This window comes from Condylura cristata, unplaced genomic scaffold (genome assembly GCF_000260355.1).
Source record: "Condylura cristata isolate star-nosed mole 26May11 unplaced genomic scaffold, ConCri1.0 scaffold00012, whole genome shotgun sequence".
Lineage (NCBI taxonomy): Eukaryota > Metazoa > Chordata > Mammalia > Eulipotyphla > Talpidae > Condylura > Condylura cristata.
Genome location: NW_004567113.1, coordinates 11,573,727 through 11,598,307, shown reverse-complemented (window position 1 = coordinate 11,598,307; position 24,581 = coordinate 11,573,727). Strand labels below are relative to the sequence as shown.

Below are 24,581 nucleotides of genomic sequence, written 5' to 3'. Positions count from 1 at the left end.
TCTGATACCATTTTTAAAGTATTTTTAAAATGTGAAAGTTTTAATAGTTATTTTCAAACCATATACAAAATTTAATAAGCTTTTCTTCCATTTACCATAAATACACATTCTCTTCCATGTTAATATAAGCTCTCTATAGACTTGCTTTTAATGGCCATAGGGAGAAAACCACAGCTTTGGGAAGAGGAAGGAAAGCTAGCAGAAATCAGAATTCAAAAGCATAAATATACATGAAAGTATGCCTATATTCACGATTACATTTTTCAGGATCAATAATCACAAGTGAAATTATTATTTCAAATAGAATTGACATTTTAGAGGCTTTTGACAGTATCTTATCTACATGTGTTTCCAAAAAATTGTACCAATTTAAATAAACATTTGTAATGTGGAGTAGCAATTCATAAAGTTTCATATGTTCTCACTGATAAGTAGGATAGTTACCAAATTATATTTTTGGGGTTCCCTAGCATTAAAGTAAGGAGTGAAAAGTAGGTTAAACTGGTGTTATAAATAGTAAATATACAAAATAGTGTTGGTTTACAATAGATAAAGTGATTTAAAAATCACATCCTGAGATTAACTAGTGAGGCATGTACAGCTACTTAATAAAATGTGTGACCTGCCATTTCCTCAGTATGTGAACAGAACATCTAAAAAGTACAAGGGGGGGCTAGTGAAAGATTTCAGACTGAAAAATTTGATTAATCACACATTTGTAAGGTCCCAAGTATGAGACCTTAAGTATCTCAAGTAAGAAAAGTTTTATGCTTTTAGGATTATGCTCAGCAAAATAAACCAAGAGAAGAAAGACAAATACTGGATGGTGTCGCTCACATGTGGTATATAAAGAAATCAAACAAAGGGTCACAGAAAGTCAAACATAAAAACTAATCCCTGAAAGCTGGCCACAGATCTGAGGTTTATGGAGTGGGAGGAGGAGGGGTGAGAACAAAGTGGGGGGATTACGGCAGTGGATGGGTGCTTTGGTGGTGACTGCTATGGTGGGGGACAGCACTGAGGAAGCATCCTACACTTACAGAATACTGTACTAACAACAAGGCACCTCAATTGGTTCAGCGAAACTGCTCTCCCTTAGTTACTAAAGAATGTATTTATTCTTCACATCTAGTCACTAACTCCATGACATTGTAGACCCGGCATTTGTTAATTTAACTTTTACCTTCCTTTATTGTACTTATTGACAGGAATAAAAAAGTGATTAAACTAAAAGCAATAAAGTATACATTAAATAATGGACAGATTCATTTTTTCCCATAACTGCACACCACATAGTTTCCTTGAATTAAAAAATATATATATATTTAAAACATAATTCTTAAGTCATGGTCTTTACCTAAGCAAGAGATCACAAAGGAAGTTGTATCCTTGCCATATCCGAAAATCATCCAAAAGTGTTTGGGAAACATCACTGGAATCTTTGAGGAAACAAGAAAGCCCAGCAAACATTTCAACAATTTCCAGGGGAGAAAGGTCATCTGATTGCTGCATATTTTGAACACATGTAGATAAACATTCCTTTTCTGCAAGGATAAAGAATTAAATATATATTATTAATGTCAACTGCTTAAGAAAAATTTCAATTCTTAATTGGCATTTAAAGAAACATTAAATATTGAATTTTAATATATCTGTAAAATATAACTGTGAAATAAATGTTACACATACTATTTATACAAGAATAAATTCATTGAGAAAATTCTGCCAAAGAGTAGTAAACATTAAAGAATAATACAAAAATGTTGAAAAAAGCTGATATTTATTATAGTTTTTACATCAGACTTATGTCTTTTATTGTTGAACAAAATGATTGTCCACTGCCAAATGATATTTTTAATTTTTATATTAATATAGAAATTAGAAAAATACTTTAAGAAAAAAATATGCAATGAGAAAAAATTTAAAACAGAGTGACTAGACCAAAGAGATGCAGAATTATGTCAGGAAATAAATTTTTTAAAGTGACGTGTACACTAGTTTTCACTAGTTTAAAGCAGTTATAGAACTGATTTGGGGCACTTGAGACTCTGCAAAGAAGACTTCGCTGTTCTTATCTTTAATGAAATTAATTTGCCTAAAGAAGCCCAGCATCACTAAGTAAAAATTACGTTTTAACACAGGAGGGAAGACTTATAGGTGCTTTCGTGGAAGACATGATGTGGCATTATTCAAGTTGTTGTAAACTAGTATTACCTTAATTTTAAAGCTACAGGTTAAAAAGGTTTACTATAAAGATGGAGGCAAGAAAGGAGAAACATTTAAACAAATAACTGATGTAAGGAAAATGAACAAGTAGCTGTATTAAAATTATTTTGAAAGCTATTCAGGAATAAACATATGTCCACACCATACACACACAAATAAGTGAACTTATATAAGATGTCAAAATTATCTTAACATTGAAATAGATACTTAGTATTTCAATATGTATGGATAAAATGCTACATAGGTATTTTAAAGGACCCTTCATACATCTGAACTAAACAATGGAAAATTTCTTTTTTTTATAAAAATGCACTTAATTTTACTGATACTGCATTGGAGAGATTACTAACGTCTATTTATGACTTATCTTCCAAAGACTTCAATTATAAATATACATGTAAATGTGGCATCTCAACTGTTTTTTCAAGTAGAAGAGGAAGAACAGGCTCTGACACAACTTACATAATGATTAAACATTTACACAAAAGTTAAATCATTTTTAACTTTTAAATATGTGCCATATAATATATGTAAGATTATTCTTATATTTGAAATGCCTCACAAAAATAAATGTCCTTGCTCTGACAAATAGTCTCAACTAGAAAGCTGAGAGAGAGAAACCTATCATCACACGAGGATGAGAAAAGTGGGTAAAATTTAGAGCACCGAAAACGAAAAGATAAGGAGATAGTCACCATGGATATACTTGACCACGTTGACGCTGAGCCCGTGGCGGGATATGGTCATGAGGACTTCTCCAGCACTCTTCCTCCAAGGCAGGTTATAGGGCGGGCACCAAGAGGTTATTGCACTGAATAAAAGCTGGAGATCATCTTTTTGAGCCAGCTCCTCTGCTGGAGAAACAAAACTGCAGAGTTTCACTAAGATCTGAAAAATAAATAAATAAAAACAAAACAGATGTGTGGGTAAATAAATGAATAGTTAGGGAAAAGGAGGAGTTAGAAAAAGAATGGACCTGATAATTTTGAAAGAAGGAAAAGTTAGGGTCAGTACTGCGTGGTATCATTAAAGTTATAATGATAAGTGTCCAAATTTAAACAACATTGAATCGGCAGTGATAATTTAAAGTGTGCTATGGTAAGAAAGGCAAGGAGTCCTACTTTTATCAGATTATTTTCTTTTTAAATGATCTGCTATCTTCTCTTTATGATGGTATTTTTGCATACTTTACCTTAAACAGAATAAATCAGCTGTAACTTTCAAGATCAATGATTTAGTTTTTTAACTTAGTTCTTAAATTCTTGGTTTGCTAAAGTTGAAATGTAATTTCCTTCTCTGAAAAGGACAGTTTGAAGGAGAAAGAAAGTAAAAACAGGTCCTTAAAGGTATTCTCAAATTGTTCCAATTTTTATACAAGAAGAGGGTATCAGTAATAAATAATCTTAATTCATAAGTATCTTTTTTTTTTAAAGATTTTTATTTATTTATTTGTACAGAATGGGGGTATAGGCCAGAGATGCGGAGGGTGAGAGGATTCACCAGTGACAGAGTGGGGAGCAGAACAGGCAGATCTACGAAGTACACTGCTGAGGGGAGCAGCAGGAGGGCCAAGAGAGGCCTGCCACGCCATGGTCTCCTCTGGGGCAGGTGAGGATCCAACTCATGCGCAAGTGGCTTTAGATTCTCAGTGCTGTGCTTTAACCCACTACGCCACCAGGAAGGGCCCCCAGAAGTATCTTTTAATTGTGTTTAGTAGTCTAAAAATTTTTGTCTTTCAGAGAAAATAAAAACTTCATAAACTCTGAAATGAGAACTTATTACTTACCTATGGTTTTCAAAATACACACTACACAAGTGTTCAGGACACTAAGGGCTGTCTCCTTCAGGAATTCAGCTATGGTGTCTCATCTCAATAAATTTCTTTCTAATCTCTATTCATTGTAATGAAAAGTTAATTGTTCCTCTCTGCTAAATTTTCTCATCTAAATATTCTGGGGGAAAAAAAGTAACTAGAAAGAACTATAAGTATGAAATACTTTTACTCTCTTAAAAGTGCTTTCTGGGCCCTCCCTGGTGGCATAGTGGCTTAAGGTGCAGCACACCAAGCTAGCTACAGCCACCTCAGTGCAAGTTCAATCACTGACTGACCATGGAGGTGACACACATGGCGCGGCAGACCTCTCCTGACCCGCCCATTGCTCCCCTCTGCAGTGTACTTCATTGATCTGCCTGTTCTACTTCCCACTCTGTCTCTCATGAAGCCTCTCACCACACCTGCACCTCTGGCTAGTACCCCAAATCTGTATGCATACATAAATAAATCTTTTTAAAAAATTGCTTTCTGAAGTTTGAGTATTGTCTATCTGGGGGGAAATTGCCAAGTAGAAAAAAATATTAAAATATCAGATTTTAACAAAGAATTAGTTCTCACTTTTGCTATTTCTTTCCATGCAAATATAAGTACTTTGTAAGTTATAGCTGTCAAATACAGTAGAAAAAAAGGAATAAGAACTGGACTATGGTGATGGCACATGGGTGATTTGGTGATGGGAAACCCAAGGAGATTGCAACTGAGATGGAAAAATGCACAAAAATATGTAAAAATAAACTAATTTTTAAAAAAAGGACTAAGAATTCAGAGAAACAATAAATACTTGTAAATCAGTAAGTACAGGTGTCTTCACCCCAGATGCCTACAGAAACTGTTGGATACTAGTACAGATAGTATGTGTATATTCCCCATATGTCAAATGCAATACCACAACGATATGACAAGAAAGTAATAACTGTACCAAAAACGTACATTCAGAAGGGTATTTATTATTACTGTGGATTTATTATTTGTTGGTTACGACACTGTCATGTCATTTCTCTAATTTCTAATATGAAGACAAATGAGCCAATATTTTTTCCAAATTAAATCTTCATTCCCCCAAATAAGCTGCATTTAATTCCCTGAATTTGTCGATGCTTCAAATACTGCATCATCATCTTTAGAAGCAAAAGGAGTTTTACAAATAACCTAGCATAATCATTTCACTTTACAATGTAGAAAACTGAAGTATTTGCAACTTATTCCTATCTTGTCCTACACAAACCACTTCTATTTGGAGGGACTCTGTTATAAAGTCCAGTCAAGTGTGCCAGGGTAATAATTGGCTACATGGATGCAAAAGAGAGAGAAAGAAAGAGAGAGAGAAAGGACATGAGGAGAAAAAACATAAAGCAGTTCCAACTGCTAAGATCCCAGGAAACCATGTGTCACATAATATAAACAGGGATTTTATCTATCATAGACACTATGTGTTCTGAAAACATGAAATAAGCTGCTGCCATTGGTTTGTAGAGCAAATAAATGATGACACCAGCAAATGATGATCCAGCCTATGTGGAGAAACTAAAACAAGGAAGAAAAGCACCAAAGCCAAACCAACCCTGGATGTGGAAAAGCAGATTCTGGTCACCGCCAGGCACCATCATGGTCACAGCATTTGCCATCAGTCTCCCTTACTGCAAATGGAGAGTTCCACTTGAATCTTTTAGCCTTCTTATTCAATGATTCCTGTTGTTTCCAATATATTGTATAACATGAACCCCACATAGCTGAAAGCACCCACTGCTTTCATACACATCTTCAAGTTTAGAAGAAATACTTGTTAAACATAAAATTGAGCTTCAACTCATTGCCTTGGCATTAATCATTCTTTAGAAGAGTTTAGTGAAATGGGGGTACTAGATTAATCAGGAAAGACTAAACTACTGCATTCACTACAATGTCTTAAAGCTGCTTTAATTCTTTTCTTTTTGGTCCAAGTTGTTTTATTTAGGTAGTCTGTTGCCTACAGCTGAAAGCATTCTATTTGATCTACTTGAATAAATTCTTAAACTTATTTTGGGTATATCTCTTGTTAAGACCATATAGCTGGGCTTTGCAAGTTCATTTCTAAAAATTACAAATATACATTTATAATGAATAACATAGTGTGACTTATTCCTACCACTGCTTTTATTCTTCTGTGATTTCTTCCTTTACTTACTCCCATTGCTTCTCTCATCCAACCTCGTTCAAGAATTAGATAAACCTGAGCTCTAATTCTGCATTAATCACTTCCTCATGTTATAATTTGTGGTAAAACAAAAGCTATGAAACCTTGGAAATTACTTGGGAAAAGAGACATTAATTATTAGCAGAAAAGTATCTAATAAATCATGTTCAATAAATATCTGCTGAATTGGTGTTGTATGGTTTATCCCTTTTCTGAAATTGTCAAAGCCCCACTTTGCCTCTCCTTTCAATCCTAGGCACAACTACAAAGCCAAGCTGTTCCCCCTAAAGGTCCCAATAAGGTGAGGTGCTACTAGCCCCACCCTGTCCACCTTATCTACACAGTTACTATCCCTTTCTTCCCACTCTCCTGACGATGGCAGTGTGGTGACAGGCACAGCAATTGCAAGCACTTTCACATCATGTCTACTATGTCCCAAGACTACCATTGCTTTGTATACTATTTCCTTTAATCCTCACAAAAATCTTTTAGGTAGGTATCACTGTCTTCATTTTAGAGGTGAGAAATCTGCATCTTCAGTGATATAATTTCAGAGAACTGGTGTCAAACAAGCATGGGTTGTTTTTTTTTTGTTTTTTATTGAGGTGAAAAGACCTAGCATAAAATTGACCATCTCACTCATTTGTATGGATAGTGCACAGCAGGATTAAATTACATGTACTCTTAGGCCACAGATTTCCAGAACATTTTCATGTCGCAGAACTGAAGCTTCACATGCACCAAACAATACCTCTTCTTTCTCCCCACCCTTGTCAGTGAAATAAGACATATAAGCTATTTATTAACTGAGAAATCACACACAAATTGAAGAATACAGAAGAAAAGAGGCTGAAAGGATGAAAGCTGAAGGGTGGGGAGAGGAAAGAGTTGGAAACAAAGCCCAACCACACTTTATGTACATCAGCTTCATTCCATTTAAATGCTGACCAGTTAATATGACCCATGACCCAGCAATTCCCCTCCCAGGAATCTACCCAAATAACACTTAAAAATTCATTTAAAAGGATACTTGCACCTCTGTTTATTGCAGCATTATTTACAACAGATATGGAAAAAAAAAACAAAAATGCTTAAAAGTTAGATATCTAGCTCAAAAAGACTGGTGTGTGTTTATACAATGGAGTACTACTCAATAATCAAAAAGATAAACTTATGCCACTTGCAGTAACATGGATACTACTGGAATATGCTCAGTGAAATAAGCTGGAAGAAACAAGAAAAATATCGATAGTTTAACTTAATATTATATTATTTCTGTGTCTTAAATGTTTGTGGTTTGCTTGTCTTGAAACATTATAGTATATCCAAACTATAGCTAACTGGTCTCTTTATACTTTATTAACCCTTAATGCTACTAATAGAATAATGTAACAGTAGGAAAGAAGGGTTTTAGAGGCAAGTAACAGGCAAGGTGGCTGCAGTCACAAAAATAAACTGTCTTTTTTAAGTTAAAGATTTTTAGGCTAAGGACTTCTTGAGCTTAATAAAACATAATTTCTTAACATTGATAAATGATATCCAAAACTGAAGATGACTATCAATAACTTTCTCTTGCTTGGTTTATTTTGGAAATGTTATTTCTATATCAAATCAAAGGTACTAGTAGTATAATCTCTCCAGAGAAATAAACTTGTTCATGCCACCTTCAAATCTTTCTCAGAAGAAATGGGTAAATTTAAAAAATGTGACAATAGCATGAGATTAGGTCAGTTTTTAATAAGCAGAATGAAATACTAGAGAAAACAAAAATTGGCAGAGTACCTATTTAAGGAGTACGCCTGTGTCACTTTAATAGTGGCCAGGTATATAGCACCTTACATACCTGTACAAAAACTTTCTGGAGTAGTCCACGACGTTCTGCTAGAGGTAGCTCATTCTGTGCACCTCCAGCTGCCTCAGGCACATGTGGAAGGTCAAAAAACAGATACAAACATTTAACCAGAGTGGAAGGCACTGACATCGTTGTCATGCAGTCCACAGTTTTCTGGAAAACAAACCAATAAATAAGTGAATAGAGAAGACAAACAAACATAACTAAAATTGATACACTACCCAAATTTTAAGCTAGGTATTAAGCTATCAGTTCATCAGTTTTAAGCTGGAAAAGATATTTTATCAAAATAACTTGTATGTGCCTGAATTAAAAAATGACTGCTAAATGCTCACTCCAATTTTAACAAATTAACAATTAAATATTGAAATTTGTCAGCCATTTATTAAGGGACAGCAGTTTTCAATGAAAATAATAAACTTAAGGACTTAGAGAAAAGGAATTTAATCATAATCTTGAGCAAACTAATTTTGCTGGCCCTCACTTTCCTATAAAATTGATATAATGGTAGATAATTTTTCATATGAGGGCTATATAAGATGATAAAACCAAAGATTTATTAAGCACTACATTTTGTGTGTGTGTATACATGTGTATATATATACATATGTATACACACACATGCATGCACACATACACACACACATATATATGGAGTTGCTTTATTGTCACTTTCATTTTATTTTTAGTGTAGTTCTGAGGTCTGAAAAGACACTTAAGCGATAAGGCCAGCAAAGATAGAAAACAACTCTCTATTATTTTCAAAAGAAAGAAATTCCAGACATTCATATAGTGAACATTTTAATATTGCTAAAAAAAAAAAAATGACATATAACACCAGAATCTGTCCATGATGCAGTATAGAACAACGTTTTAACACAGTGCCAACACAGGTTAGCATCATATGTTGACTCATTTACCAAATTCTTCATCAGACATTTTTGAATGCCTAGGGTCCCTGTCAGGCACTGTGTTGGAGTTTGGCATGCATTTAGCACATTTAACACAGAGAGAACAGTTAACTTTTCATTACAATGAATGAATTCCCTGCCCTTTCCTTTATAAATGGGAATTGAGGCTTATTCCTTGCAAACTCTGTCTGAAGTTAGAGCTGGTTAATTGGATGTTCTCTGATGTCTCTGATGGTCTCTGAGTTTAGCCTGACTTTTACCTTGCTGGCAAGAGAGGCTCAATGAAGTAATACAAACAAAGGAGTAACAGAACCAGATTTCAAATACTACCTGGTCATGGTACGGATCATAAATCAGATATAAAGAAGCAGAAGGCCAGGGTAATTAGGAAACGAATTAAGAAACTCACAGGAAAGAATGGACAAGAAATTAATGCAGTAACAGCATGATGGAGAAGAGACAGCTTTAAAAAAAAAAATCCCTCTGCCCCTTTACATTTCCAGTATCATATCCTGCCTCTAATATTTAAAAAGCCTCTACTCTTCACACCTGTAATTTATTATTTCTAGAAAATTACTATTTCTAACATCTGCTCATCTAAAACTTTAATCCTATCTTTTTACCTTCATCTGTAAGATTTATATTTATATTTCTTATTTATATTTTCATAGCATTAAATATATTAATATTTCATTTTATAGTATTATCTTCATAAGTTTCTTCTCTAACACCTACATGTTAATTTAGATAACCAAATTTTAGTTATCTCTGTATTTCACTGCTGACAACAGAAAATGGCATGTAAGAGTCGGATCAAAGCCCTCCCTGGTGGTGCAGTAGGTTAAAGCACAGCACTAAGAAGCTAAAGCCACTTCAGCATGAGTTCAATCCCTGCTAGGGAAGGTGACCACATGGTACAGCAGACTTCTCCTGACCCACCCGCTGCTCCCCTCAGCAATATACTTTGTTGATCTGTTTGTTGATCTGCCTGTTCTGCTCCCCATTCTGTCTCTGGTGAATCCTCTCACCACTCCTGTACCTCTGGCCTGTTACCCCAGTTCTGTATGCATAAATAAATAAATCTTAAAAGAAAAATAGTCAGATCAAACTATAATACTGAATTTTCTTTAAAATACCTTTTTTAATCCTACCAGATAACTAGTTTTTCTTTCCCATTAAGCAACTATGTCTGATTTTTTCATTTTCATCTTAATTCTGATAGATTAAAAGTATAATTTGCAAATTACAGCCTGGGAATTAGCAGCATTGATAATTTTTTAAAGCTGATTCTTTCCTTATGTTTTTAAGGTAATTTATCCACTTGTATATGATAAAGTTAATTTATCAACTTTCTACAATATGTTAGGCATTATTAAACAACACAATCTCTGCTTAGCATTGAGAAAGAAAAATATAACATCTACAGAAGATATCAATAAAACTCAGAACTACTGCAATTAATTAACATTTTAATGCAAGCAATTCTAAGTCAAATCAAGTTTGGTACAGTAATATAGGGGCAGTGATAGCAAAAACAAAAAACAAACAAAAAAAAACCAGTAATCAGAATTGGAATTTTTAGAGTCAGCTGAAATTGTCACAGGTAAAGGAAACAATGGTCTAGGTTTAGGGCTATCTGAAGATTACTGAGGATAAACATTTTCATATGCCCAGGACAGAAGAGTTTCCAAGGGTGCAGGGCTTCTATACTGTAGAAATTGCAAGACAAATCACCCACCACAAGCTGACCTGATTCCTTTACCAGCTTAAAAAGAAAGCAAACAAACAAACAAACACAAAGGGAACAGACCATTCAGAAAAAACGTGCTTCTTACTTTGGAAATATGCATTATTACTGTCATGGCTGTCACTATTGTACATCATTACTTCTATCAGTACCATTATAACTGATACGAAGTATCTTGGAGTTTGGCATGCATTCTCAAGATTAGGGCTGATTTTGATAGGAAGTCTATTCTGGACTTTTAAAAGGCTGAATAAGCTTCCTTCATCTCAAAAATATCAGAGGCCAAAAATCAGGTTCCACATAACTCATAAATGAGCACATGCAACATATACCATGACAGGTATAATCTTCAAGTTAATCAAGTGGGATTGGGGTATACATTATCCTGCGAACCACAATATTTATTTGCCACAAAGATTGGAAACATCTACAAGTATTTTCTATGTAGCTGGAGCAGCATGAGATGTACCTTTGATGATTCTTCCCTAAGTGCAGAGCTGTGCCTGATAGAGCTAGAGCTCCATTCACAGAGTCCACCTCCTTCCTTGCCCAGAGTGCTGTACAACGATGTCATGACCTATGCGCTGATGTGACCAACATGGAAAACTGTTTTCTCAGTTTTGTGTGTTCTCATGTTTAAAATACATAAATCTCCTCAGAGACATTATGACAAGCATAAAGTAGAAAAATTAGAATATAAAGATCATAAAATTTTATGACCCCATGAAAGTAAAAAAAAAAGAGGCAGCCTATCAATAATGAAAACAAAGAACTCACCTGACCAGAGGATGCTAACAAATTAATTGTAGTCAGAAGCATCCAACCTCTACTGGCTTCTTCACTCTGATTGATTTCCAGAAATTGGACTATGGCCCGGCTTGCAGCCTCTATAAAACCAAGGGAAAGCTATTAGGTAGGAAGGAAATTCTCATGTAAAGAAGCTGGCCAGTAAAATCTGCAAACAATTATTTACTAGAGCGCATACTTTATTTAGCACTACTACATATCTTACAAAAATGTTAAGAAGCAATGTTTTAATGGCAAACATAGGACCTTAAGTTATATCATCCTATCAATAGAGATATGTCAAAGTCGACATATTTTAGGTAAAGACATATGGAAAAGTCAAAAACTCATGCAAGAGGTAAAATTTGACCAAATAAGCCTGAAACACACACAAATATATTTCTCTAGGCAGTGAGAGAAAAGAAAGGGAACAATGACTGAAAGTACAATATTAAAACAAGTGTTGCTAGAAAAATGAATCTAATATGTACAGATCAATACAAAGAACTTAATGACACTGGGTTAACATTCTAGAAGCACTTTTGTTGAGAACTAAAAATCTAATATCAACAGCAGTAGTGGAAAATTTATACCTATTTATGAAGAGAGAGAAATTAAGGTTTGCTTTGATCTTTTGGGCAAGAGGAAGCAAATTTTATTTCTTTGGCAAAGTATATGATGAAAGGATTATTCTAAGACTATTATTTTAGTAGTGATATTTATGACAAATTGGAAGGGCAGAGAGACTAACGGTGGGAACAAACTGAGAGGTTGGCTCAGTGATACACACCAGAGGTGACTGGGGCAGCTGACAGCAGAAACAGCAAAACAGTGAGTCATTCATACAACTGTCACATTAAGACATTGAAAAGTCAATTTGGTTGATTATGCTTTTAAGTAAGAGAAAATGGATAAATACCTAGCCATGTACTTAATTTTATCAGCACATTCCGTCAACTTTTACATGTGACATATGTAAGTTACTGCCTACATGTTTCATAAAGATAAACCTATTTCATAAAGATAATGTAGAGCAAAATTTAGATTGCTATGAAATTTAATAATCTTTATCTTGATTGTCTTAAATGAAAATAATCTTTCTCATTTAAGACAATCAAGATTATTAAATAAATGAATGAATAGCAAATATATCTTACATATGACACTGTGCTGACATATTTCATTTTTATACACCTCCACTTGAGGGAACAAATTAAAAATCTTATTTTTACTGATTTTTCACTAAACAAGCACTGTTTTAAGTACTTATAGATTTAATTCACTGCATCTTTTCAAGAATGGTATGAGTTATTCGCTAATATTATAATCCTTGAAATATAAAATGAGAAATAGCATAAATAATTTTCCTGCAGTCACAGAGTCAATGACTGAGCTTAAGAAACAGAGGCTGTCAAGGTTGTAACAAAAATAGTGACTAGAGAGTTTACTGGAGAAGAGGGAACCCAACAGAAATCTGGCTAATTTATGATATCTAGCACATCATAAATGTGGAAATTAATATATTTTCACTGATTAGGTTCTTGCCCCATTTTAGAAAATAAACAGTACAGGCGTAGGCTCAGTATCAGCCCTGCTTAATACCCATCTCATGTATTAAGCAAATCATTAACACCTTAAAAGTGGGCCCTAATAAGTATCTGTTAAATGAGTGACTAAATCAACCTACGCAGTCAAAGAAGGAATCACTGAGCTCAACTTCTTATAAACAGAGTAAGAGGTTTGATTTCCTAGGAAAATTTTGAAAGTAAATCTCCTATAAAAGAGGGCAATGTTTAAGGTTTACAGATTCATTAGAAAGACGACGACAAGTGAAATAGCCCTATGAAGCCTGCTTTAACTATCAAGGTCTGAAATCACTAAAATGTTGGCAAATTTTTCTTGCAAGCCTACAATGGACCTAGTCATTTTTAACAGCTAAATAACACTGACCCTCTTTCTTTAATGGGAATTTAAAGCTTAAATGAGGGAATAATTTCTTGTGTTAAAATTCTCATTCAAAGCGAGACAACAACTGGGAAGGAGCACAATATCAAGCCGTTTTCGGGGTATTCTGTCTACCATGAGGGATACCGATATTCTTCAGGGCTGAGGTGTTGTGCTCTCATCTCCTATGCTTCATAATTAGGCAATTTTAGATTTAAATCATAAATACTGCAAGATGGTGCACCAGATGCCAGCTGTGGTCAGCATCTCCTGGCTTCTCCATCCTGAGGCTGCTGTGCTTAGGGAGGATACCACTGAGCTTCATAGTGGTACCTAGAACACAACGGTATGAGTGCTAAACTATTTCTACTTTCTTAACACTTTAAAAAAACTTCTTGCAGTCTTTAAGATGATTATTTCATACTTAAATTAGCATAATAAAATTCTCTTTGATAAAAAAATGGATTAGTAAATGATCTGGTCACTACCACTGATGCTTCAAACAAAGGGGATGAAAGATGTTGAAGAACTAAACCTATTTCAAGAGGTAAATTTACCTTCCAGGTAAATTTAAATTCCAGTCTATAGAGAATATACAATATGTATAAATTTGGATTCCACCCTTAGTTAACATTGTTAACTTCAAAAGAGTATTAGATATATTCTGTTTTCACTGCTATAAGTTATCAGTTTTGAAGAGTAAATGCTAATGCTTACTTTAAGAACTAAAACACCAAAAATGTACTTTTGGCTTGAAACAGTTCCATTTATCTGATTAGCTGGTGGGCAAATGTGATTTCTTTAGTTTTGATTACAATGAATACAATGAATATTGGTATTCCTTAAGATAAACCTTGACAATGGATTGAAAAACACAATGTTCTGTTATTAAACATTACAACATTTCAAATGGAATGCTGAATTAGTAAGTACATGTGGAAATAAACTTTCAAAAGGATCAAGATGGTAAACTATTAACAATACTCCCTTTAACAATTTTATGATAATTATTCTTTCTGAGAATAATGTAAATTTGGCTTTAAATTGCAAACTCACATGGATCAACAGTACTGGAGAGGCAGATGTGGTTGGAAGATATGAGGGAGATTAAAAACTCTCACTGACAAAATAAGCTATTTTTCCATAACAAATGTATTCAGAACTAATTTATTTTTACCTACTAATTTTAGTATGTGTCATTCTAAACACCTTAACTGAATCTCTCACTTTTTATTTTAAACGAGGTAAAGAAGATAATTTATAAAGTTCTAACATTTAATGCTATCTTCTTAAAAACTATGTGTACTAAAATGTAATTTTCAAATAGACCTCCATAAATTATCAATTTCTTAAAACTATGAAAGAAAATCACTCCTACTCAAAAAATACTGGGATTTTTAAATTTCACTAATATTTGACAAATTCAAATTTAAATGATATTTAACTTAAGGTTGGGGTAATTAAAGAAATATTAATACAAACCTATCTTGAGAATTGCTAATCCTTTGATTCAAATTTTAGTTTACTTCATTTCAATACATACGGTTAGAATGAAAACTACAGAAATGAAATTAGTATAGTTCACTATTAGATTAAATAAGAATTGAATGCAATTAAATAAGTTCCCAGTATATACTAAGAGTATAAATGAATTAAACTAGATAGCATTCAGATTATCAAAAAGCTTGTTAATAAATGCAAAACAACAATTGTTCCTTTGCAAAGTCCTTAAAGCAGTCATTTAAAATTATGTTACATAATGGTGCAAAATATATCTACAGTATTATTATTACACCAATTTCATTAATGAAGAAACCAAGCCCTAAACATTCCCTTCCATCTAAAAACAACAACAAAAAAACAACCAAACAAAAAGACCCATCCACAGTTAGTTAGAAAAACAATGTTAGCATTCATAGCTTCCATGCTGCTTTTCATTTGAAAATACGTAACCACACCTTGGGAATGGAATTACCTGAAGGTGTTGTGGCTTTGAACTCCTTGGAGGACACCAGGGCACACTGTTTTTCTGTTTAAAAAAAAGGCTGGGTTGTCTAATTGGGAATTCATTACATTGTATTAATCCTGCCACAAAGTACTGCAAGATGGTGCACCAGACACCAGCTGTGGTCAGCATCTCCTGGCCTCCATCCTGAGGCTGCTGCCCATAGGGAGGATACCACTGAGCTTCACAGTGGCACCTAGAACACTGCAGGCATTAGTGCTAAACTAGAGGTATTATTTTTATATAGGTGGCAATTTTTGCTGCAATGATGTAAATTAAATTGCCACATGACCTTAAAATTCAGCAGACTGCATGACTAAAATTAACAAAAGTCAAGGAGAAGTGTAGAAAGCCTAAGCTAAGTAAACCCTTGATACAATATAGCCACAAAATTATCTATTTTTCAATTAAGTTAAAAGTCACCATATTTTTATTTTTTTGAACAAAAGTCACACGGGGTGAGGGGAGTAAAATAGAATTAAGGAAGACAGAGAACTAGAACTCTTAAATTGTCCTAATTTACCCCAAATTAGTCCATGTACCATTTTATATGCCAATATTCCCCAAAAGTTTGTTTTACTAAGTTATGATGAAGTTACTACAGAATTTAAGGGCAGAATTGCAAATAAGATATGCATGGTTCCTACTAAGGCACCCATAATCCATGCAGAAGTGAGCTGATAAAAAGATTTCATATGTGAGTGGTTTTTAGATACCAAATAAAAACTCTACACTATATTCAAAGGTGTTTTATTTGTTAGGTAACAAATAAAAACTCTACACTATATTCTTGGAAAAAGAATCTAGCCTTGATGCCCAACAAATATGGGCGACTTTTAAAGGAACAATAGAGGCCTCATTTCATCTGCTTTCTTTGGAGAAAAATATGTGCATGCAAATTATAACTAAACTACTTTCTTTTTTCTTTTTTTTAAAGATTTATTTATTTCTGCATACAGAACTGGGGTACAGGGGTGGTGAGAGGATTCACTAGAGACAGTGCAGGGAGCAGAATAGGCAGCTCAATGAAGTACACTGCTGAGGGGAGCAGTGGACAAGACAGGAGAGGTCTGCTGTACTACTTGGGTCACCTCCAGGGCGGGGATCAAACTCACAGTGAAGGGACTGTGGCTCACTTGCAGTGCTGAGTTTTAACCTGCTGTGCCACGAGGGAGAGTCATAACTACACTAATTTCAACGATAACATCCTGAACAATAAATGGCTACCTTTGTATGGTATTGAAAACAGCCAAACTCATAAAAGCAAAAAGAAATGTGTTAAGAGAGTGAACTCTTTACACAGTATGTGTCTTTCACCAGTATAATTCATTAATCAATAAGATAATGATGAGATATTTAGGTAAGATTATTCCAGATGTTACCTACTGTGTAAAATTTTAGAATATTATTATTACAAAACTCAAAAAATCAAAATACTTTGATAGCTACTAACTACATTGACCAAGAGAGACTTTCAAAGCCAACATGCACTATAGGTTGTTAAGGGATCCAAGCAGACTAGTCTACTTTTAGATACAATTCCACTCTATGTAAAATATGGAGACACAGAACAAAGAATCTGACAACATCAAACCTGAAGCAAACCCTAGAAATATGGAGCTTTGAAACTGTGGGATAGTCCTGGGGAGGAGAGTAGGCTGTGGGGGCCTTCGTGGTGGGTTTGGTGTATTGGATGGAAGAACGGAGGTCTAGATATGGGAGAGGTTTATCTATCCCACACATTCTGCCACACTACCTCAAATAGGTCTTTATCCTCTGTCCCTAGACCAGTTAGTGTTTAGTCATCTTAAATATTCCCTTAAAATAATTGTGTCACTATCTGAAAATAGCTTGTTTACTTATTTAATTTTATTGTCTAATGTTACATTTTTCCATACCATATAATTTTCTTTTACAATCATGTAATCCCATGAATTTTTTTAGTTGGGGGAGGAGTTGAATGGTAGTTACATGTTTAGTTTTATTTACAACATTGTACATAATACAGAAATACAGGATCTTGCCTCTGCAGGTGTATGCTAGTACACCACACCTACCACCAGGCCAGGATCTGGGGATCCTCTGAACCCCAGATCTCAGATCCTAGAGTTCACTTTTCTCCCCTTTACCCCATCTTCATCCCCCAAAGACTCAGAGGCCCATATTTCTAGGATTTGTTTTTGGCTTGATGTTGTCTGTCTCTTTGTTTTGTTTCTCCATATTCCACACAAGAGTGACACCATCAGCTGTCTGTTTCCTTCTGATGTATTTATGCTCAGTATAATTAACCTCTTCCAGTTTCATCCTTGTTGGCAACAGTTCCTGTCTGTCTATTTTCACAGTTGAGTAGTATTCCACTATTTATATATACCAAATCTTCTTAATCTGCTCAGCAGAACTAACCTGATTCTTCCATATGCTCAGACTTTGCTTACTAAATAATACTGTCACAAGGTCCAGAGAAATGGATCCATCCAAAGCTGCATAATTTTTCAAATGAATTTCCTCTGTTTCCAGAGTCTGTTTATTCCTTCAACTGTTTTTCAGTCATTTAGCTTTTGCAGTATTTTCTTGATGTTTTTATTTCTTCTTTTGCTCCTTTTCTGTGATCTCAATCATCCTGGCCAATTCCCAGGACAGTATGGCACTTGCTATATAAACAATGGAATAAGGGCTAAAATAGCTGTAATAAAGAAGCTATATAGGCTTTTTGTAGCCCATTCCACAACATACCCAGACCCAAGCCTTGATGTCAAACATCTTTTTAGCAATCTTATGTTTGATCAGTGATCTCTAATTTTTGTCCTAAGATTATTAGTGAGCCAATCACAGTTTCAGGTGACACTTGGTTATCTTCTTTAACTCTTCCATAAACTTCTGAGAGAAGATTTAAGTTCTCTCTTGCAAAAAAAAGGGTGTACCTTCCATGCTTTCAATTTTTAGTATTACTCTTTTTCCTTCTAAAAGTGTTGCCGGGGCTTGATCTCTGGATCAGAAGGTCCTGAGCTGCAGCTAGTGGCACTTTATTGCTACCAGCATTTCCTCTTCCTTATTTTTCCCTTGCTCGCTCTTCTCTAACTCTGCCTGGTTGGTGGTCCCAAAGGCTATGTTCACTGCACCTTCACCATGGTGTGCACAGGCCAGAGGGGGTTGCAGATCCTCTGAACCCCAGATCTCAGTTCAGCCATGCCTTATGCAAACAGCCACTATACAAAGTCACCACAGCAAAACCATGATAGTGGCTACCAACAGGATCCCACCATCATACCCAATTCACCTCTAGGATACTGTACAACTTTTTAAAAATAAAGCATATGAATATATTAGAACCAAGAGAATAGGAAAGATGAGAGCAACATAATTTTAGACACTAAATTAAAGATAGGTTAGAGGTAACTGATAGAGCAAACACTAAAATTTTAAAGCAAGCACAGAGAAAAATAAAAAGAAATTAAATTACCATAGAACCTTCAAGAGGTTCGGAGCCACTGACATAAGTACCTTTTGAAGCAGAGATAAGAACTAATCTGCACACATGTCCGGTGAAAGTAAACTTTAAGAGCCCCCATATTATCATGGCTATGTAGACACTAAACTGGAGGTTTATTCACTGCAAAGACTAAAGAGACGGTATCTGGATCAGGGTGGAAGAAGAAAACACAAACCAGGCACTGCTGGGCACTCACAATGATGAAAGAGATGCTGTGTAAGTACTGAATGCTCGGTATCCTCATATCTTCCCCCACTTGACTTTCCAAATGACCTTCCAAGAAGACTGAACATTCTTCTTTGGGACTCACCAGCTCAGGGGAAAACCAGTCAACACAGTGGGCCATCAAAGCTTAGCTGAAACTCACAGCTGTAAGCTTCCCCCTCCCCTACCATGAAGAAAGCTACTCAGTAGCTATCTATGGCTCCATTCTTACAGAGGAGCAGATGATCAATGGGAACTCATCCTCTAAAAAATAAGACAGAGTCAAAAAACAAATCAACACAGGCAACCTGAGAGAAACAGAGTATTCAGAGTGATGGAAATATGAAAGGAAAAAAGAATCCTGAGAGAGCTAAGAGAATAGCATTATGAAAAAAAAAAATAGAAGCCAATAATAAAAAAATAACTCAGAAATTAAAAACAAGTCACACAGAAAAAGAAACTTGATTAAAGGGATGGAATGGTAAAATTGAAGCTCTCCCTCAAGCTGAGTCAAAACTAAAGACAGAAAATAAGAGTAAAGATAAGAAAATGAGAGGAACAACTTTAGGAATCCATTTAACTATAAAGGGTAAGCAGAGAGGGAATGAGTAGGATGTTATTATGCAAACGATTCTTGAAACTTTCCTGGAATTCAAGGGTATGAATCCCCAGACTGAAAGTGTCCAATGAATACTGAGTACAAAAATAGGTCCACTCCAAGGTACATTATCACGAATAGAAATAGAAAATAAACAGGTCACAGAAAAAGGCTCAAGGATCTAGCTAGCTTCAGATTTCTTAATAGCAAAGTAGGAATCCAGACTATTATGGTAAAATGACTTTTCAATACTGAGCTAAAATGAATTGCAACCCAGAATCTGATACCAACTGAATGGATAAATGCAGTATAAGATTTTCCACATGACTGAGAGCTTGGCTGCCCTGGGCCACAGACTATCCCAGTCCCCAGGGGAGGTGCTGCACCCAAGTTCAATTTCCCATGACACTGATGGAAGGGCCTGTAACCTCCCGTAGGCCCAGAAGTCTCCTGGGACTAAACAGCCAGCATTCTCAGACAACTCCTACAGCCAGCAAACAGCCAAAGTTGCAAGCAGCTTATATGTTTCTTCACTGGTAAGACTGCATTCACGCTTGTAGCTTAGGATACAGGGAGCAGAATCTCCCAAGCCCATTTCTCTATGATAAGGGTGGTAGACCTCTGTCTTCTCTTACTAACTGCAGGTTTTATAGATTTCCCATTTCTATAGTAAATCCTTGTTGTGTGAAGTGACAGAAGAGGTTCTAAGTCCTAATAACTGAAAGGTTGTCATCCTAAAGGTTTTACTTCACTAGGGGGAAAACGGAGGAACTCATCTTATACAGCAGTATTCAAAGACATTTTCACTGATAGGATTTCTACTTAAAAAATGAATGGAAAAAGAAAAACAGAACTCCCCTCCATCTTTTCTGAGGAACCAACAGGAAAAGATACTTTACCAAAATGAGAATGTTATTTTGAGCATAAAGAGGACATAAAATTCAGGACACAGGCTGCTCTGCAAAGAAGTGGAAAGGTATCCTGGAATGGCCTGATGGGAAGCGGGAAGGTGACAGCTGTCCAGCCGGCCTAGAGAGCAACTACTAGAAGTTAAACTCTACTACCAGAGGGCCTGGTAGAGCTATTTGCAAGACTATCTCTAATCACATTGAAGGGAGAGTCAGGTAAACAAGGAGCAGAGGATGAGGGACGTGTGATTAAAAAATAGAAAGCCTTTTTTTTTTAATTGAAGTAATGTTGGTTTACATTATGATATGCATTTTGGGAGAAAATGACCAAAATTCCAAAAAGTAGAAAAGTTAAACACACACACACAAACACAACTAACTTTGATGGAAATAGGGGTAAATTTTGAAGAAAAGTAATCACAGCATTATCATATAGCTTATCTTATAACAGTGTTTTCATGGTCATAATTAATGAATATTTATCTGTCAATTTATGTAGAATAGTATTAAAGGAATATAGTCAGTGTGCATCTGTGGAGTAGTAGTGGGAAAGAGAGTAAAAGTCTCATTTTTATTATGGGAAGTCAGAGACAATACTCTAAACATCAAGGGTACAAACTATAACTTTGTAATTTAGAGACAAAGAGGTAAATATAAAAAAAAAATGTTAAAGTTAATAAATGTCTCTTTAGGTGAGAAATGGAGATGAATCAAGATGTTAGAAAAGGGGTAAGGCTTGACTGACTGATAAGAAAAATTAAGTGAAGTTCCTTTATTTATGTTTTTCCCCAAGCTCCAGAATCCATACTCTTTAACCATGATATGTTATTTACAGTAACCTTTTAACTATGTGCCCCCTTAAACCATATGCTTATATAATTTTAATAAAATATTTTAAAGGATTATATCACATAAGTTTTACTGTTGTTAGTGGAAAAATAGTAATTTGATAGTCTGAAAAGACATGTGAATTTCCAAGAAGACATTAGAAATAGAATTTAAACCACCAATTTCTCATGATAATGCTGTATTAAGGAAGCTACAGTTCAACAACAACCATTTTAAAATCAAAACAACAAATTAAAATCTCTGAAACAAGCGGTTAATTAGAAAATGACTAAAGATAATTAAAATCAAGAAAACTTGCTTTAATTTATAAGAGATGATGGCATATACCTAGCTATGATTACAAAATTATTTAGGCAGCATTTATAAAAGACCCACTAGAATATTGTGGTAAAGACTGCAGGTGATATAAAGATCCCTAAACAGTATGCAACATATAGACAAATGCTATTCATGAAGTTGAGAAACAAAACAGTTCAAAAGAGAATCCGATATTCCATGAAAGAAGAGATGACTTAAACCACACAGAGAAGAATTATGACAGTGAGATGTAGAGAGATCTCCTATCCTGAGTAAAATATTATTAGGACAGAAATAAGAGAACAGATATATAGGGGGGCCAAAGGAACTCATTTGCTTGACACAATGAAAAGGAAATAATACAATAGTAAAGACTTAAAAAACAAACAAAAAAAAGCATACAGCCAGATAAGGATTTTTCTTGACCATTACACTAGGACACTGAATTGTGTTCAGAAAAAAGCAGGGTGGGGTGTCTGGAATGTGACTGGAAAAACAGGATAGGGACCAGTAACTGAAATCCATGCACTCAAAATCAGATCAATTTCTTTTTAATTTTAAAAGTACTTTCACACACCCATCCATTCAAATAACTAGGATTGTGCTGACTTCTGTAAAAATACCTGTGGATTTGTTTGATGCTCTCCTTCGAATTTCTGTTACCATCAGTCGTGAGACTTGTGTTGTAAACTGCAGAAGATCAGAAAATTTTTCTGTCATTGTATTTGGCGGTGCATTTCCAAAAACCTGCGGATGAGGAAAAAACAATTTCATGAAGCACTGCTTGTAGACTTTCTTCTTTCATTCTATGAATTCCAACGTATGGTATTTCTTGAAAATCAAGTCCAAAATAATATCTGATACATTTACTTTTTAGTGGCTCGTTTAGTAAATGACACCCAGTCATATTTTCCTTGTTGAATAAATTAACAAATAAAATCTAAAAGCTACAGATGTCACCTATAAATTTTGAATCAACCTTACTAGTAAATTTTAGAAAATAAAATGTTTTGCCAATGAAATCTAAATTGAGAACTTAGAAAAAATGGTAAGGTTCCTTGAAGGTACACCAATATATCAAATACATTTAAGTCCTAAGCTGAATATAGGATTCCCTAAACTCTTATTACAGATCAGAATTTCTGAATTCTGTTCACAATAATTTCCAAACAAGATGAGACAAATGACTCTCAGAATTAATAATACTTAAACTCACATGGATGCAGGTAAGAGAATAAGAAAACAGAACTAGGATGGATGTCATAGGAAAAGAAATGGTACTGTAATGGCTAGCTACCTGGATGCATCTTGAAAATAATGCTTAAGGAAAAATATTCTTTCTAACTAAAAGGAAATTACTGTGTCTCCAGAAATATTATAATTATCTATTATTATGTGAATTAGTTTTAAAATGTTGTCATACATATTAAATGTTGATATTCTTATACATTTATTATCTACTTCACACCAAAATTTTAGAACTGTTCAGGTAGCATGGGGAAGGCACATAAGATATGAGAATATAAACTAAAGCAAGAAAGAAAATAAAAGCAAGCAAAAAAAAAAAGAATAAGAGGAACCATAATGGGCCCTCCCTGGTAGCACAAAGGGTCAGAGCACAGCTCTGCAGGCTAGCCACAGCTGCTTCAGTGCAAGCTCTATCCCCAGCCAGGGAGGTGATCCACATGGCACAGCAGACCTCTCCTGACCCACCCGCTGCTCCCCTCAGCAGTGCACTTTGACGATCTGCCTATTTTGCTCCGGACTCTGTCTCTGGTGAATTCTCTCACTGCCCCCTGTACCTCTGGCCTGTTTACCCCAGTTCTCAATGAGTAAGTAAATAGATCTTAAAAAAAAAAAAAAAGAGGAAACATGGTTAGGGAAATCAAACTGGGAAAAAGACTTAATAAAAAATCTAAGGTGAAAAAGACCCCTAAATTAGCCATGTTTTCTCTTTGGTCATGAATTTTGGAAACAATATCAGTATATAGAAGAGAAGACCTATTCAATACATTGTTCACAACGTCCTATGGTAAGTACATATTAAAAGAAGTTACCTCTATACTTCATGCTATAACATAAATATTTTTTCCAGTATGCGACTAAAAGGCTATGCTTTATATTATCTTTATAAAAAGTGTATTTCTTACATTCTTATAATAGATATTATGTTTTTTATAACAACCCTCAAACTGAACTGAAAGTACCAAATAAACTTGACACATGAGTAATTTTTTAAGCTATTGATCTCTCTATATTTTTTTACATCATTGTTCACTTTTGTAGAATGTTTGCTTTCTCCTCTCAGGTGTAGTCACCATAAAATTCCCACCACCAAGTCACCTATGTACCGTAGTCTCTTGCACTCTTTCCTCCCCTGTTTTGATCCCTCTCCCTCCTCATCTCCTGCAAAGTGTTTCTATTTTATAGTTACCTGCTAGTTCTGATTTTTCTTCTAATTTATTACTATTTTTGTTGACACAGGAGTACTTGTCAATGATATTAAAAAACAAATCAATTGCACTTTTCAATGAATTTTTTTTTGCTGATATTTTGATAAATACTGTGTTCTTCCAGTTAACCTATAGTCTTTTAAATAAGACCCATATTCTTTAACAAATTACAGGTTTGAAACTGAGAAGCCTGACAACGACACAAGCTTATAGCTTCTCTATCTTCACTCAGAGGTGAGTATGTACCAAGGAGTTTATAAAACAATTGCATTTTGGCTCTTCTAATTATTAGACCTTTCATTAA

The 24,581-nt window shown here is 34.7% G+C and overlaps 1 protein-coding gene and 1 pseudogene across 1 annotated transcript in view; both read right to left on the bottom strand.

Annotated features, from left to right (window-relative positions):
- The window catches only part of WDFY3 (WD repeat and FYVE domain containing 3), a 173,107-nt gene that overhangs the window by 137,834 nt on the left and 10,692 nt on the right, over positions 1-24,581 (bottom strand). The window contains exons 2-6 of the mRNA XM_004681148.2: positions 22,448-22,571; positions 11,521-11,630; positions 8,077-8,238; positions 2,922-3,114; positions 1,358-1,544 (exon numbers count right to left, since the gene is read on the bottom strand). Coding sequence (XP_004681205.1) covers positions 1,358-1,544; positions 2,922-3,114; positions 8,077-8,238; positions 11,521-11,630; positions 22,448-22,571 — 776 coding nt within the window. The remainder of the gene's footprint in view (positions 1-1,357; positions 1,545-2,921; positions 3,115-8,076; positions 8,239-11,520; positions 11,631-22,447; positions 22,572-24,581) is intronic.
- On the bottom strand, positions 18,011-18,238 carry LOC105853530 (annotated as a pseudogene).